The sequence below is a fragment of the Phocoena sinus genome, chromosome 4 (assembly GCF_008692025.1).
Source record: "Phocoena sinus isolate mPhoSin1 chromosome 4, mPhoSin1.pri, whole genome shotgun sequence".
NCBI lineage: Eukaryota > Metazoa > Chordata > Mammalia > Artiodactyla > Phocoenidae > Phocoena > Phocoena sinus.
The window spans coordinates 132981963-132999717 of NC_045766.1; the positions used below are offsets into that span (position 1 = coordinate 132981963).

Here is a 17755-nt window from a genome sequence, read left to right on the forward strand (position 1 = left end):
TCCCGAAAGGGGCCCGGGCGACCCTCCGAAGAAGAACTTCTTGTGGGCGGGTCCCCGGTACCCTGTGGCCTGGGCGACCGCTATTGTCTGCGCGCGGCGCTCGGCGGCGGCCCGGGGCGCGGGAGCCGCGGGCCGGGCGGGGCCGGGCCCGGGGTGGCGGCGGGAGGAGCCGGGGGAGTCGCGTGGGCCGGACTAGGAGGAGGAGCCGCGCCCGTGGGAGCAGAGCCGGAGCGGCGCGGGCAGCGGGCAAGCGTGATGCCGGCGGCGGCGGGGGACGGGCTCCTGGGCGAGCCGGCGGCGCCCGGGGGCGGCGGCGGCGCCGAGGACGCGGCCAGGCCGGCGGCGGCCTGCGAGGGAAGTTTCCTGCCGGCCTGGGTGAGCGGCGTGCCCCGCGAGCGGCTCCGCGACTTCCAGCACCACAAGCGCGTGGGCAACTACCTCATAGGCAGCAGGAAGCTGGGCGAGGGCTCCTTCGCCAAGGTGCGCGAGGGGCTGCACGTGCTGACCGGAGAGAAGGTGAGCCGCCCGGGGCGCCGGCCCCTGGCCTTTGGGTTGGGGGATCGGGGAGGCAGGGGCGGCGGGGCCCCTGCGGAGAGCCCTGCGCTGCGAGTCTGGCTGCGGAGCCCCGGACGGGCGCCTCCCGCTCCGTCGGCTTTTCCTCTCGGGTTGAAAGTGGGGTCGAGCCAGACGCGCGCGCAGACCCTCGCAGCCAGGATACCGGCCTTTCCCGAGGGGCGATATGGGGTCACTTTCCCCGGGGGGCGACTGGTTTCCCCGCGAAGCCGCCCGCAGCCTTTTTTGCTCCTCGAAGGGCGCCGCCTGGCGGACACCAGCGCGGGGGTGGGGTGGGCTGGGGTCTGGGGGACTCTGATCTCCGGGCCGGTAGGGGCGGCAGATCAGTGGAGAGGCTGGAGCCAGGAATGGAGTGCGTGGGCCCTTACGCTGAGGGTGGGAGAGCCGATTAGCCAGCCCTTGGGGGAACTTAGAGTCTGATCCGCACCCTGGGCTCTGGGTAGGAGGTGGGGGAAGGACGAGAGCCCAGGGACGTACCCGCTTGTGGGCTGCGGCAGCTAGGGGAAGTTTTGAGTGCTCACAGGAGGATTTTCACGCGCCGCCCCTCCCTCCACCCACCCTTCCCACCCCTGCATCCCCGTATCACCCCCTCCTTCACTCCTCACTACAGCCGCTGGGGTGGGAGCTGCAGTAAGGATCCTGCTCTGGCAGATACCGAACTACACACCGCTCTCCCCATGTTTCAGAGGTTGGGAGACGCCTTCTTATCTTCCTAGAAGAGGGGAAAGCAAAGGAGGGACCCCAGACACCTGCAAGGGTACCCCCTCCAGCCTTGTGAGACGTTAGCAGTGTGTGAACCCTTGCCAGGCAAGCCTCAGCTAGACCTAAGTTGTAACTTAGATCTGTGAGAAGAAACCCATAATGGGATGACTTACTTCTGAGGTGAGGCTCCAGCCGGGAGGCTGCCCCAGCCTGGGAGTTACCCTAAGCTTGGAGCTACTTCAGGCTGGGGTTGCCCCAAGTTCATGATCATCTGAGACTCAAGGCTCCCCCCAGGCTGGGGCTTGCTTAGCACAGGTGGGGTAGTAGCCCCTTTTTGTGGCCCATTCACCAGGGAGGCGTCAGCAGTGTGGGTGGGAGTGGGAAGCTCCAGGCTTCCTACCTGCCCTTCCACCCTCTGCCCTGGGATCCTCTGTCTGGCCTGGAAGTTCCTTGGGAATGCACTGCTGTGTGACCTCTGATTACTGGGCGAGCCGCCCTGCCCTCCAGTCCCAAGCCTCACTTGTCTGTAATCTCCCTCCTCGGTTCCCCAGTGTGTCCTGGAGCCTCTTGCATTTGAGTGCAGGTCTCCATCACCCTTGTCACGTGTCCTTTTCCTACAGCCGCTCTGGGTGGAGTGCCCTTTGTTTTGGGTAAGTGGGGTTAGAGTGAGCAGTTCTAAAAGTGCCTCTTGCTTGAATTTCCGTACAAAACGGGAGTGTTCAGGATGAACTCACTGAATTGAGTAACTCTTCAAAGAAGAAGAAAAACAAAAACAAAACCAAAAAACTCCAAACCTCATTCTAGTCCAAAGGGAGCACGGCACCGTTTACTCCTGGGTTCGCAGTGGGCTGGGAACTTACACATCCCGTCATGGCACGGGGATGCCCGAGGCCCCAGCTTGCTAACCACAGTGCGCTCAATTCTCCGTGCCCGGCACACGGGGGTAGAACTTTATTTTGATTCGAAATGTATAGGATTCAGTCTAGTTGTGTGTGTTTCCTCTTGAAACTTAGCAAAAAGAGACGGGGCGTTACGCTGACAGCAGAATGGGCAACGTTAGAGGCACGCTCGCTTCCCCTCCCCTGCGGCTCAGCTGCTTCGGGCTGCCTTCCCCTTTCCGGTCCGTGCTGTGGGTCCGGCTCCTCTCCGCTGCATTTTTGCTTCTTAACATCAGGCTGTTCGTTTTGGCTGCACTGCCCGAGGATGCACTCAGAGCTCAGTCCCTAGCCGGATGCTTGGGTTCTGGAGCTCTGTGCTGGGCCCGAAGGCTCACTGAAATGTGGGGAATTCCTGCCCGGATGGGGTCCAGTGAGGATTTCCCCTCACCCTTAGGTGCTAACGCCCGTTTATCTCATCTTGTCTTTCTTGAATGATGCATCTCACTTCCTCTCCACAAGGGGAGGAACAATTAATTGGATGTAAAATTATTGAGCTGGACTAATCGATTGGATCTAGTTAAGGAGTGTGGTTCTTAGAGTGGAGAAGGAGGTTGAGAGATTTTTCCGATGTGCCCTACTTCAGCCCTGAGAATCAGTGCTCAGGGAATGCAGGCGTCGTGAGAAATCTGGGTTTTAGTTCACTTAATGGCCAGCTTGAAAGAAACAATGGGTGTCGTTCATAGCTTTTTATCTCCCAGATCCAACACCTTAATGCTTAACTAAAAGATTTGGTTTTTGGCAGATCGTAGAGATTAAAATGTTTGTGTGTGTGTGTGTGTGTGTGTGTGTGTGTGTGTGTGTGTGTGGTGTGTGTGTATACATGATTCTGCCTGGGAAGTATTGCTGAGTTCATGAGTTCCCAGCCCCACTCATGTGCTGGATAATGTCTTACTAAGGCCAAAACAAAGGTGAAGTCAACCTCACACTATTTGCAGCCTCCAGGTCTCTTTACAAGGTGACCTATTAAGAGGGTTTTCGCCCAGAGAGGGGTTACTCCTGTGAGCCAAGCAAGGGGAGACCTCGAGGTGACAGGACCCAGAGGAAGGGAGGAGACGAAGTGTCCCCAGAGTGGGTGATGTGAGTGTTCCAGAAGGGCCTCTCCCTTCAATAATTCCCCCTTTCTGGAGAAAGCACTTCACTTTTCTCTATTCCTTTTTTTTGGAAAGGACACAGACCACCGCGGGAGGGGAATTAAGTCATGAAGGCTGTCCTAAGAAATAGATGTATCCCCCCCCCACGCCATCCCCTGAGTGGAAGGATCCAGGGCAGCCTGTCCTGAGGAATCAGTTCATGAAAAATCTGCAAAGGGGGATGGAGAAAGGGTAGAAGGGGAGGTGCCCCCACGCCTGCAGTTGCAGTCTCAAACTGTGCACATTGTGTTGGGTGATTTATGCCAGCAGCCAGGGTATTGCTGGCTTAGGGTGTGTAGTGTGTGTGTGTGTGCGTGTTGTGTTTTGACTTGGCGCACGTTTCCAAAAAGCTTTGGGTGCCATCCTACATGGCTCGCTGAGAATTACCGTCTGAGTCCGTCTGACAAACGGAGCCGCTTTTTCCTGACTTTCATTCAGGCTTCAATCCTATCTTATCAAGAGGCTCCTTTTCCCACCACTGCCTGCAGGACAGTATTTTGTTTTGTTTTTTTTTTTGGCCAGCCTCTCTCCGAAGTTGTTTGAAAGTCATTTGAATCTAGTGCCCTTTTACCACTGGAAAAGAAAGGATGGCTTTGGGCAAGACCTAATTTTGTCCTCCTGTAGCTTTGAGTTGCTGCCATCCTCCGTTCACGCGGCTTTGAAAATAAATCATTCACTCGATCATGTGAAACTCTTAACCCGCATGTTCTCAGTCTGTCTTTGACTAGGTTGATGATTAGACAAGGAAAAATGATCACAAAATCAGACTTTGAAAAAAGGGATTCTCAGTGGCTTTGAGACGAAGAGCAAAGTTGCTGTGCAGGAGTGTTAAGTGGTAACTTTGAAACGTGCAGGAAGAGGTGTGCTTGCGGGCTCTGTATTGGTCCCCGATACCTATGAAAGGCACAGTCTCTGGTACTTGATAGGTTATTCATTTTAAAGATGAAAGAATATCGTTGCAGAGGCTTAGAGCGAAGAGCATAGGGGTATCTCAAGTATAGAGCAGGTTCCACAGGTAGGCAAAGCTGCAAAAAGGGAAAAATAGTTGAGGCCACAATTACATTTTTGTGTGATTAAGTCTCTCTGAGAGACAAAGTTAGGTACAGAAAATGATTGGTTGAGATGTTTACCTTGTTCTAACCCTTGGTTAAAAAAAAAAAAGCCTGTTTATCACTTTCATTGGAGCTATTTGGGGGCTAAAAATAAGGGTTGCCTGCTTAATAAGTTGCCAATAATTATGCTTCAAGCATGACAGCACCAGATACCTGGAGTGAAGGAGTTACTAAAAATACAATTTACTATGTTTTTTGGATCAGGAAATATGACTAATTTTAGAGGTGGCCTTTTGGCAGATCTGTTTTTAGCAAGTATTTCGGAAACAGACAGGTGCTAAATCCCGTATTTTTTTTTTTTTAAAGTGCTAGAAATTTAGGGGTAATAGCTCTGAGGCTCAAGAAATGCCTAGGGAACTGGAAATTCCTATTAGTCCCCAGCAGGGATTTCTTGGCAAGCGAAAGGCATTGGGGAAAAGCACCTGCTCAGTGTGTTGCTTGTGATAAGGCAGCGCCTATAATTTCCGAGATTGCATGCTGCAGTTCACAGGCACAATCTTTTTGAACTTCCTGCCCTGCCTCATCTTTTTGAAGTCCTTGTGAATGATGGAAATTGGCACTTTGGGCTCACTTCTCAGTGTTCATTGATACGCAGGTCCCATGGACTTCAAAGGGCGCTTTCAGTCAGCACAACAGTGCTGAATAGTGCCCACGAAGAGGACACAGCCTGACCTTTTCTCTGCGGGTGTGGAGTCACCGGCACAGGCTGGGCTCAACGACAGCGGTCCGCACGCTGGTGGCTGTTCCAGTGCCGCGTGGCAATCATCCATCCCAGGGGTTAACTTTTCCAGGAGGTGTGGGGAGTGGCAGCCGTGTCTGTCCAGAGAGAGGAGCAGACTGGGTGTCCTGTGGAAGGTGGTTTGGACACCAAGTATCGTTTACCTCGGATGTACGCCCCATCTCGATATTCATGGTAACCCAGCGACCTGCTCTCTTGGTTAATTGAAACCCGTAGATAATCCCCAAGCCTTACTTTTAGCAAAGTGGTGAAACCTCTTCCTCTGCTCAGTCTGGGCCCTGGCCACTTTCAAGTGCTGACCTGAATTGAATTTCATGCTCTCTGATGAAATGGTGCTGGCTGGTAGGACGACCAGCAGGAAGGGGGTGAACCACGGGACCTGAATGGTACCCGAGGAGGTAGATACTTCTACAAAGGTAGACAGAGCTGTTGCCTCTCCTGTCTCCTGAACGCCAGCTCAGCGGTATAGCGCCTTGTGGCATGTTCAGGGTCTTCCATGCATTTTCTCATTAGTTGCTAGAAGCAGCCCTGGGCAGGTGAGAACCAACTCGCTGGTGTCCTTACCTTTGTTGACTACGTGGAGGTATGCCCTGAGTAGATTTTTCCTCTGACCTTCTCTTCTCTATTGCTAGGGCTGCCCTAACAAACGACCACGAACTGGGTGGCTTAAAACAACAGAAATGTATTCTCTTAGACTTCTGGAAGCCACAGGTCCAAAATCAAGGTGTTGGCAGAACCTCTGAAAGCTCTAGGGGAGGATCTTTCCACGCCTTTTGCAGCTTCTGGTGTTTGCTGACCATCCCCGGCATCCCTTTGGCTTGTGGATGCGACACCCCAATCTCTGCCTCTGCCTTCATATGCCCTTCTTTCCCCTGTGTGTCTTCTCTGTCTGCAAATCTCCCTCTCCTTATAAGGAAGGAGGGGAATGTGGTCTTACGGTGTATACTCGGGACCAGCACCTGTGAGGGGAGGAGAGGCGAGGAGAGGGGCAAGGCAGCATTGGGCAGAGGCAGAAGTTGGGCCCCGATGCAGTCCCAGCTGAAGCCCCTCGCCCATGCCATGCTGCACTCTGGAGCTGAGAGGTCCAAGCTGGGGGCTCTGCATCTTTGTATCTACTGAGGTGTCCAGGGTTGGGGCGAGGGGACTGAGCCTTGTAACTTTGGACCCTGGACCCGTCATTGGGTGAGGGCTGCCCTGGAAGGGGCGTGGCTTTGGACACTTGCCGAGGGTAGTTCCCGGGGTGAGCTCGCAGCAGAGGTCAGCAGCTGGGGAGGAAGTTCTCAGTCAGAAAGGGAAGTGGTGCAGCGCGGCCAGGTGTCCACTGCTTACTGGGAGAAGACAGGCCAGAGTCCAGGGTCTTGATCTGAGTCCAGGCCGGATCCGTAAACAAAGTGGGCAGCTTCCCGCCCTACCTTGCCCACCTAGTTTTGATGCTTCTGCACCTGAAATGAGGGAACAGCCACAGTCTACTCCTAACAGGGAGCATCCTGGAATACTCTGGCCTCACGTTTCTTTTCACGTTAGGATGCTCAGGGCTCACTGTTGGGTTTGTGGTACCTTTGGGGTACTTTCATGTGTTCTGTGTGTTTTCTCTCGAGGACTTTATGTCCACAGAGTCGGGTCTACTTGTCGACCAGCGTGTCTAATCAGAGACAGTGGGAGAGATCATCCCTCCCGCATCACTCCTGAGCTGTGGGAAATTGCATTGTTGCCAAGCAGAGTCATGATTCAGGACATTCGGGTGACAGGAAGGATTGCTCGGGTGGGAGCCATCTCTTAACACCCTCTTACCACGTCTACCTCCAGCGAACCGGCTCTTCCCTACAGCTATGCGGTTTCTAATTACTGGACTCTTTCTGGTTTTTAATCACGTGTGTGTGTGTTTTAAGATTCATTTGGCTAAAGTCTGCAATAGGAAATACAGACACGTGGTCTTAAATGGAAAGGTTTCAAGAGGGGATGCGGTGAAAGGTAATTCTGCCTTTACCTGTGTGCCTCAGTGATGGGTTCCTCTCCCCAGAGGCAACCCCACTTCTAGCTTCCTGTGTATCCTTCCAAACATACTCTATCTGCATACAAGTGTACATACATTTGAAACTCCATATGCATGCATTTGTAAAGGTGTAGACATAGGGAAATATATTTTTACACTATACATGCTGTTCAGTATCTTGCTTTTTTCACTTAACAATATATCTTGAACATCCTTCCCCCAGATCACTACAGAATTGCCTTATTCTTTTTAATTACTGCATAGTATTCATTGTATGGTGGTACCATGTTTACTTAGTCATTCCTTGATAAGTATGCCAATGGACATCACTTAAGGAATTAAGCACAATTAAAGAATGGACATTTAGGTTGTATACAATTTTTTCTTATTCCCCAATAGTGCAGCAGTAAATATCTGTGCCTCTGTGTCATCTTGTAAATGTTTCAGGTATATCTGAGGGATAAATTCCTAGCCTTAGGCGAAAGGGTATGACTCTTTTTGTTTTGTGTTTTGTTTTTTGGTCACACTGTGTAGCTTGTGGGATCTTAGTTCCCCAACCAGGATCGAACCTGGGCTCCTGCAGTGAAAGCTCTGAGCCCTAACCACTGGACTACGGGGTGGATTCCCAAGGGTATGACTTTTAACTGTGACGAATATTGCCAAATTGCCTGCCAAAGAGGTTGTCCTAGTTTATACTTCCATAAACCTGGTATGTGAGTTTCTTTCCACATCTTTATCAATATAAGGTACTCTCAAACTTTCTGATCTTTGCCTATCTAGTAGATTAAACATGTATCTTTTTTTATGTGTAGTTTATCATATTTGTAAGTGAATTGAAACATATTTCATATGTCCAAAAACAATTTGGATTCATTTCTGTTAATTGTTCATGTCCATTCTCCATCTTCCCTTGGGTTTTGGTCTTCTCTTATTGATTTATAGGCACTTTTTATATTTTAAGGCAATCAGTCCTCTCCAGTGATATATTTTGAAGCCTCCTCCACCTTGCTTGCTCCCTGCTTATTCTTTGTCTTTTGTTTCTTGGTCATCCTCACCATTGCAGAGGTTATTTCCTGGATTCTACTAACTAGTGAGGGGCCATAAGGAGCTTTGTGGTTCCATGGACCCCTACAAATTGTATGTGTATAATTATATTTCTGGGGCAAGGATCCATGACTTCATCAGATTCTACAAGGAATTATTTACCCCCAAAATGTTAAGAGCCACTGCTTCGTTGCCCATCTGTGTCAGCAATGCCGTCTGAATGGAGGTTTGTATGTTGTATATTTGGATCACCTTGGCGTGTTAGCACCTGTGCTAACTGGGCTGAAGTTGCAGGTTACGCTCGGGCTAGGCAGGTGATTCTATGACTGTGACCTTGGCTTGGCATGCCTAATTTCTGCCTTCCTGTCCCCCACCATGCCTGGGTCACAGGGAAAGGGCATGATAGAGTGTGGACAGATTTTTGGAAGACGTTGACTCTTGCTAGGACGTGTTTGAATCATGTCCCATTATTTCTTCATGCGAAAGGTGATAGATACAGTTGATGGTGGGTGGTTGAGAAGAAAGAGAAAGAGGGAGCATCAAGGGAAATGAAAACCTTTTAAGGAGCAATGGCTGCCTCTTAACTTGGACACAAAATGCACCGAGTCCAGTGTAAGCACGTGTGTAAAAATATTCCTGGGACCCTTTGGGGCTATTTTGTCCACGCTCGAAGCATTCCGACGGGTGGTACTGGTGGAGTGAACTGGGCCTGTTTGGAGTCCTGGAGGGCAGCATGGCTTCGCTCTGATGACCCTCTCTATTGCTCCTGTCCCCTGTCACTCTCTGCCCCCTCACCCTGCTTTGTCTTTCCTCAAAGTGCTTCTCACCACCTGTATTAGTTTGCTAGAGCTGCTGTAACAAAGTACCGTACACTGGGTGGCTTAAACAGCAGAGACTTATTGCCACACAGTTTTGGAGGCCAGAGCCCAAAATCAAGGTGTTGGCAGGTTTGGTTCTTCCTGAGGGCTGCGAGGGCAGGATCTGCTCTAGGCCCCTCTCCCTTGGTTTGGGGATAGCTTCTTCTCTCTGGTGTATTTTCACATTGTTTTCCTCTGTGTGTGTCTGTCTCTGTGTCCACATTTCCCCTTTTTATGAGCACATCAGTCGTACTAGGGTCCATCCTAATGACCTCACTTGATGACCTCTGTCAAGATCATTATTGCTGAATAAGGTGAAATTCTGAGGTACTGGGGGTTAGTCTGAATGTTTGTGTCCCCTCAAAGTTCATAGATTAAAACCTAATCCCCAATGTGACGGTATTAGGAGGTAGGGCCTTTTGGAGGTGATTAGGCCATGTGGACAGAGCCCTTATGAATGGGATTCCTGGTCTTAAAAAAGAGACCCTGGAAAGCTCTTTGGCCTGTTCTTCCATGTGAGGCTATAGCAAGAAGATGCTGTCTAGGAACCGGGAAGAGAGATCTCACCAGATGCCACATCTGCCTTGGTCTTGGACTTCCCAGCCTCGAGAACTGTGAGAAATAAATGTCTGTTATTTGTAAGCTATTTGGCCTATGGTATTTGTTATAGCAACCTGAACAGACTAAGAAAGGACTTAAACAGATGAATTGGGGTGGGGGGGCTCCATTCAATTCATACCATCACCTGACCCCATTAGACCATAAGCCCCATGAGGAAAGGATCACTGTTTTATGCTTCGTGGCTAGAATAGTATCTGGTACAGAGACGGTGCTCAGTCAATATTTTTTGAATGGATCAAAGAATGCTTTGATCTCCCCAGGCCATGAGGACGGTTGGCCGGAATGGTTTTGTTTTGTTTTTTTGGTTTGCGCCACGGAGCTTACGGGATCTTAGTTCCCCCGACCAGGAATCGAATCCGGGCTCCATCAGTGAAAGGCATGGAGTCCTAACCACTGGACCACCAGGGAATTCCTTGGCCGGGAACGGTTTGACAGCCCTGTCTCTCTCACTTCCTTGCAGCTCCTGGGTGCGCCTGTGTGAGCAGTGAGGGGATTGGACAGCTTGTTCAGCTGGTGCTCTTTGGGAAAAATCCCAGACCCAGGACAGCTGTGCCTTCTGCAGGACTTGTTAAGGAAGTCACCTGGGTATCAGAGGGACCAGCCAGAGACAGAAAGATATTCTGCAGTGTCATGGGACTGTTAATGGACCCTCAGCTCTTTCCTGAGAAGACGTACCAACACAGCAGCAGATGGGCGACGTTGCTATTTGCAAAACATACATTTCTTTGGATGTTTCCCATGGAGATATATGGAGCTTTGGATTCTGTCTCTTTAACTAAAATTTCTTTATAAGTTTATCATTGTCTTAGCCAAATTGCTGCCAAAACATGTAGCAACCCTGCTTGCTTCTCTTGCCTGTTTCTCTGAGCCATCTGATTCATTCACATCCCTCTCCTTGCTGTTATCTCTGTCATGGTTTTTTTTTTTGAAGTATAGTTGACTTACAATGTTGTGTTAGTTTCTGCTGTATAGCAAAGTGATTCAGTTTTATACATGTGTGTGTGTGTGTCTGTATATATATCTGTATATATATATATTCTTTTCCGTTATGGTTTATCCTAGGATACTGAATATAGTTCTCTGTGCTGTACAGTAGAACCTTGCTGTTTATCCATCCTATATATAAAAGCTTACATCTGCTCACCCCAAACTCCCCCAACCTCCTCTCCCTTGGCAACCATCAGTCTGTTCTCTATGTCTGTGATTCTGTTTCTGTTTCATAGATAGGTTCATTTGTGTCATACTTTAGATTCTACATATAAGCGATATCATATGGTGTTTGTCTTTCTCTTTCTGACTTACTTCACTTAGTATGATCATCTCTAGTTGTATCCATGTTGCTGCAAAGGGCATTATTTCATTCTTTTTTATGGCTGAGTAGTATTCCATTATATGTATGTACCACATCTTCTTTCTTTTTTTTGGCTGTGCTTCGCGGCCTGCAGGATCTTAGTTCCCTGACCAGGGATTGAACCCGGGGCCACAGCAGTGAAAAAGCCAAGTCCTAACCACTGGACTGCCAGGGAGTTCCGTGTACCACATCTTCTTTATCCATTCATCTGTCAATGGACATTTAGATTGTTTCCCTGTCTTGGGCTATTGTGAATAGTGCTGCTATGAACATAGGGGTGCATGTCTCTTTTTGAATTATAGTTTTGTCTGGATATATGCCCGGGAGTGGGATTGCTGGATCATATGGTAGCTCTATTTTCAGTTTTCTGAGAGACCTCCATACTGTTCTCCATAGTGGCTGTATCAATTTACATTCCCACCAGCAGTGTGGGAGGGTTCCCTTTTCTCCACACCCTCTCCAGCCAAGTGTTATTTGTGGACTTTTTCATTATGGCCATTCTGACCGGTGTGAGGTGGTGCCTCTGTAGTGTTGATTTGCATTTCTCTAATAACTAGAGATGTTGTATCTCTGTCATTTTAATCTCCTATTGAGTTTCTGTTGTCTTGCATCCTGCCCCATGGCTTTTTGGTAAGGGGTCTGGCCATCCTTCTGACTCTGTTCAGATACTATTTTTTTCGGTATGCGGGCCTCTCACTGCTGTGGCCTCTCCCATTGCGGAGCACAGGCTTCGAACGCGCAGGCCCAGCGGCCATGGCTCATGGGCCCGACCGCTCCACGGCATGCGGGATCCTCCCGGACCGGGGCACGAACCCGCGTCCCCTGCATCGGCAGGTGGACCCCCAACCACTGCGCCACCAGGGAAGCCCTGTTCAGATACTCTTGTTCCACGAATCTCTCTCTTGGTCACGACTTGCTCTTCACTAGAGCTCTGTGCACAGGGCACAGGAAGGGTGAACAGCAATGAGGGATGCTCTTTGGGCGTGGTGCGACGGACAAAGCAAGCGGAAAATTCAGCAGCCACCCACGAGGAGGCTTGCTCTCTCTGTTTCGGATGATGGGATGAAGTTCGAAACCCAATGATTCTCTTGTCTACCTGGAGCAGAGCAGGGTTTTCGGACCTTCTGAATCACCAAAAACCTACAGGAGAGGATTGCGTGCTTTCTCTTTTGCTTTGACCACTGAGGATGTAATACTGATAACAGTAGTAATAATTAACGTTTATGGATCGCATACCATCTGCTACGCCATGTCCTAGATGCTTTGCTGCAGAATATAATTTATTCCTTACAGTGCTTTTGTAGTAGGCAGTGTTGTCCCAGTTTTGTAGCTTAGGTTGACCAGCCATCCGGGGTGCCCAATAGTCTCTAAAGTCCTGCGTTTGGGGAGACTCCTAAGATAAGGGCTAAAACCAGATGAACCCAAGAAGAACATCTCATCAGTATTTGGAATCCTACTGAGGGTTTTCAAATGAAAGTATTAAGAGCAGTTAATCAGGTCATGAATAAGTGATGAACGTACCAAACCCCAAAGCCCAAAGCCCTGGGCATAAACTGAGATGCTTGTTGTGGACGATGACCTCCACTCGTGGTCCTGGGTGGTGAGGGGGCTTTTTTCCCACCCCTGGGCTCCAATATGCTAGGTTCACCGTGCACTCCAAGTCTCCAGTGTGGGCAGAGGTCCTGGTCTTCATCTTTTTACAAGTTCACAATGAGATGAAGAGATTGAGCCTGCTCTGTGTGTGTGTGTGGTGTGTGTGTGGTGTGTGTGTGTGTGTGTATTATTAAATAAAAATCATAATACCGAGCTAAATATAAACACACATAACTTTTTTTTCAAAGTTTTTTTGATGTGAACCCATTTTGAAAGTCTTTATTGAATTTGTTACAATATTGCTTCTGTTTTATATTTGTTGTTTTTGGCCATGAGGCATGTGGGATCTTAGCTCCCCAACCAAGGATCGAGCCCACACCCCCTGCATTGGAAGGTGAAGTCTTAACCACTGGACCACCAAGGAAGTCCCCACACATAATTTTTTGGTAGCAGATTTTCTTTTTTTTTAATGACAAGGTACTTCACTCTTTAATTAATTAATTAATTAATTTTTGCTGTGTTGGGTCTTCGTTGCTGTGCGAGGGCTTTCTCTAGTTGCGGCGACCGGGGGCCACTCTTCATCGCAGTGCGCGGGCCTCTCACTGTCGCGGCCTCTCGTTGCGGAGCACAGGCTCCAGACGCGCAGGCTCAGTAGTTGTGGCTCATGTGCCTAGTTGCTCCGCGGCACATGGGATCTTCCCAGACCAGGGCTCGAACCTGTGTCCCCTGCATTTGTAGGCAGATTCCCAACCGCTGTGCCACCAGGGAAGACCCGCTAGCAGATTTTCTTAATGAAGGAAGCAATGGGTACTAGGAGTTACCTTGAGCAGCTCTGATTAGCGTTCAGTCTTAGTTTTAATACCTTTCTTTTGCGCTGGAGGGAGAAAAATCTGTATGAGGGGAGAGAGGATTTTGAATAAAGGTAAGCTGCAAATGCACATCTTATGTAGCTCAATGAACAGTCCCTGAGAGTCTCCTTGTTAGACCACCCTCCTTCAAGAATGAAAATAATTATTTATTAAAAACAGTGCAGAACACCCAGTACCTTTGCCTAGTTTATTTATGCAGACGGTTGGAGCTAGACTAGCTTTTCTAAGCCTTTGCTCTGTCCCCATTTGGGCTAAGAAGGGACGCTGGAGCCAAACAGAAGGAAGTGCCCAAGTGAAAATGAAGCTGCAAGGCAAGTGACTGTAAAGTCTGGGATCAGAATATTCTAGCATGTTACCTGAGCCCTACTTTAGTGAAACCAAATGGATAGAGATAAGTGTTATCACTTACGTAATCTGGCCTTTCGGTGGAATTACTGCTTTGATGTAGAAGTCGAGGTTTTTAAGTGTATTCTTTATTCCAGGGTAAAATTTTAATTAGAGAAACTAGTTGATGACTCAGTTCTCAGTTGAACATTTACATTTCTAATACTAATTAAAAAAACTTGTTTTGAAAACACTTCTTCAGGTTTGTAAAGTGTCAGTTCCACGGGATGACTTTTTTTTTTTTTTTTGCGGTACGCGGGCCTCTCTCACTGTTGTGGCCTCTCCCGTTGCGGAGCACAGGCTCCGGACGCACAGGCTCAGCGGCCATGGCTCACGGGCCCAGCCGCTCCGCGGCATGTGGGATCTTCCCGGACCGGGGCACGAACCCGTGTCCCCTGCATCGGCAGGTGGACTCTCAACCACTGCGCCACCAGGGAAGCCCCGGGATGACATTTTATTCTATTAAAAACACATTTGTGAGCAGTGGCTGTAATTTCAAGCCCAATTTGACATTATGAAAGTTGAATTTCCCTCTGGAGGGAAACTTTATGGCTATGGTACTCCCACCCAATTCAGTACCCTGAGATGTTTCTTCCTAGATCAAAAATGAGCTTTTTGTCGTAGAAGCCATTAAATTAAAGCATCTGAGAGCACATAGAGTAACACATGGTTTCTTTCCAGTAATCAGACTTGGAATAATGTGCTACAGATTTCAGCAGGGCATATTTTTAAAAAATATGTATGTAAATCATCGAGTATAAATCCGTGCTTTTCCTATGATCAGCTATAAATATTTTTAAAATAAATTTTTAAAGTATTTTGGACCAAGTACTTCGTGTTTTAGAATTTTTTCAGCTAGTCTAGTCACTGGCACATTCTAGAATATTTGTGGTTTTTAATTTATCAAAATAAATCCTGGGCTAATATTTGTTAATTGCCATGTATTTTGTTCTTGCAGTCACTTACATATACTTTTTTCATCATTTTCTTTAACATCTTTATTGGAGTATAATTGCTTTACAATGGTGTGTTAGTTTCTGCTGTATAACAAAGTGAATCAGTTATACATATACATATGTTCCCATATCTCTTCCCTCTTGCTCCTCCCTCCCTCCCACCCTCCCTATAACACCCCTCTAGGTGGTCACAAAGCACCGAGCTGATCTCCCTGTGCTATGTGGCTGCATCCCACTAGCTATCTATTTTACGTTTGGTAGTGTATATATGTCCTTGCCTCTCTCTCACTTCGTCCCAACTTACCCTTCCCCCTCCCGGTGTCCTCAAGTCCATTCTCTACGTCTGCATCTTTATTCCTAGCCTGACCCTAGGTTCTTCATAACCTTTTTCTTTTCTTTTTAGATCCCATATATATGTGTTAGCATACGGTATTTATTTTTCTCTTTCTGACTTACTTCACTCTGTATGACAGACTCTAGGTCCATCCACCTCACTACAAATAACTCAATTTCATTTCTTTTTATGGCTGAGAAATATTCCATTGTATATATGTGCCACGTCTTCTTTATCCATTCATCGTCGATGGACATTTAGGTTGCTTCCATGTCCTGGCTATTGTAAATAGAGCTGCAATGTACATTGTGGTACATGACTCTTTTTCAATTATGGTTTTCTCAGGCTATATGCCCTCTTTTTCAATTATGGTTTTCTCAGGCTATATGCCCAGTAGTGGGATTGCTAGGTCGTATGATAGTTCTATTTGTAGTATTTTAAGGAACCTCCATACTGTTCTCCATAGTGGCTGTACCAATTCACATTCCCACCAGCAGTGCAAGAGTGTTCCCTTTTCTCCACACCTTCTCCAGCGTTTATTGTTTCTAGATTTTTTGGTGATGGCCATTATGACCGGTGTGGGATGATATCTCATTGTAGGTTTGATTTGCATTTCTCTAATGATTAATGATGTTGAGCATTCTTTCATGTGTTTGTTGCCAATCTGTATATCTTCTTTGGAGAAATGTCTATTTAGGTCTTCTGCCCATTTTTGGATGGGGTTGTTTGTTTTTTGGGTATTGAGCTGCATGAGCTGCTTGTAAATTTTGGAAATTAATCCTTTGTCAGTTGCTTCATTTGCAAATATTTTCTCCCATTCTGAGGGTTGTCTTTTGGTCTTATTTATGGTTTCCTTTGCTGTGCAAAAGGTTTGAAGTTTCATTAGGTCCCATTTGTTTATTTTTGTTTTTATTTCCATTTCTCTAGGAGGTGGGTCAAAAAGGATCTTGCTGTGATTTATGTCATAGAGTGTTCTGCCTATGTTTTCCTCTAAGAGTTTGATAGTGTCTGGCCTTACATTTAGGTTTTAAAACATTTTGAGTTTATTTTTGTGTATGGTGTTAGGGAGTGTTCTAATTTCATACTTTTACATGTACCTGTCCAGTTTTCCCAGCACCACTTATTGAAGAGGCTGACCTTTCTCCACTATACATTCCTGCCTTCTTTATCAAAGATAAGGTGGCCATATGTGCGTGGGTTTATTTCTGGGCTTTCTATCCTGTTCCATTGATCTATATTTCTGTTTTTGTGCCAGTACCATAGTGTCTTGATTACTGTAGCTTTGTAGCATAGTCTGAAGTCAGGGAGCCTGATTCCTACAGCTCCATTTTTCGTTCGCAAGATTGCTTTGGCTATTTGGTGTCTTGTGTTTCCATACAAACTGTGAAATTTTTTATTCTAGTTCTGTGAAAAATGCCAGTGGTAGTTTGATAGTGATTGCATTGAATCTGTAGATTGCTTTGGGTAGTAGAGTCATTTTCACAATGTTGATTCTTCCAATCCAAAGGCATGGTATATCTCTCCATCTATTTGTATCATATTTAATTTCTTTCATCAGTGTCTTATAATTTTCTGCATACAGGTCTTTTGTCTCCTTAGGTTGGTTTATTCCTAGATATTTTATTCTTTTTGTTGCAATGGTAAATAGGAGTGTTTTCTTAATTTCACTTTCAGATTTTTCATCACTAGTGTATAAGAATGCCAGAGATTTCTGTGCATTAATTTTGTATCCTGCTACTTTACCAAACTCATTGATTAGCTCTAGTTGTTTTCTGGTAGTATCTTTAGGATTCTCTATGTATAGTATCATGTCATCTGCAAACAGGGACAGCTTTACTTCTTCTTTTCGGATTTGGATTCCTTTTATTACTTTTCCTTCTCTGATTGCTGTGGCTAAAACTTCCAAAACTATGTTGAATAATAGTGGTGAGAGTGGGCAACCTTGTCTTGTTCCTGATCTTAGTGGGAATGGTTTCAGTTTTTCACCATTGAGGACGATGTTGGCTGTGGGTTTGTCATATATGGCCTTTATTATGTTGAGGAAACTTCCCTCTATGCCTACTTTCTGCAGGGTTTTTATCATAAATGGGTGTTGAATTTTGTCGAAAGCTTTCTCTGCATCTATTGAGATTATCATATGGTTTTTATCCTTCAGTTTGTTAATATGGTGTATCACGTTGATTGATTTGCGTATATTGAAGAATCCTTGCATTCCTGGAATAAACCCCACTTGATCATGGTGTATGATCCTTTTAATGTGCTGTTGGATTCTGTTCTCTAGTATTTTGTTGAGGATTTTTGCATCTATGTTCGTCAGTGGTATTGGCCTGTAGTTATCTTTCTTTGTGACATCTTTGTCTGGTTTTGGTATCAGGGTGATGGTGGCCTCGTAGAATGAGTTTGGGAGTGTTCCTCCCTCTGCTATATTTTGGAAGAGTTTGAGCAGGATAGGTGTTAGCTCTTCTCTGAATGTCTGATAGAATTTGCCTGTGAAGCCATCTGGTCCTGGGCTTTTGTTTGTTGGAAGATTTTTTTTGTAAATTAATTAATTAATTAATT

At 47.1% G+C, this 17755-nt stretch overlaps 1 protein-coding gene across 1 annotated transcript in view; it reads left to right on the forward strand.

Moving 5' to 3' along the window:
- Nucleotides 1-255: 255 nt before the first annotated feature.
- HUNK (hormonally up-regulated Neu-associated kinase) overlaps nt 256-17755 on the forward strand; it is a 108519-nt gene continuing 91019 nt past the window's right edge. The window contains exon 1 of the mRNA XM_032631234.1: nt 256-516. Coding sequence (XP_032487125.1) covers nt 256-516 — 261 coding nt within the window. The remainder of the gene's footprint in view (nt 517-17755) is intronic.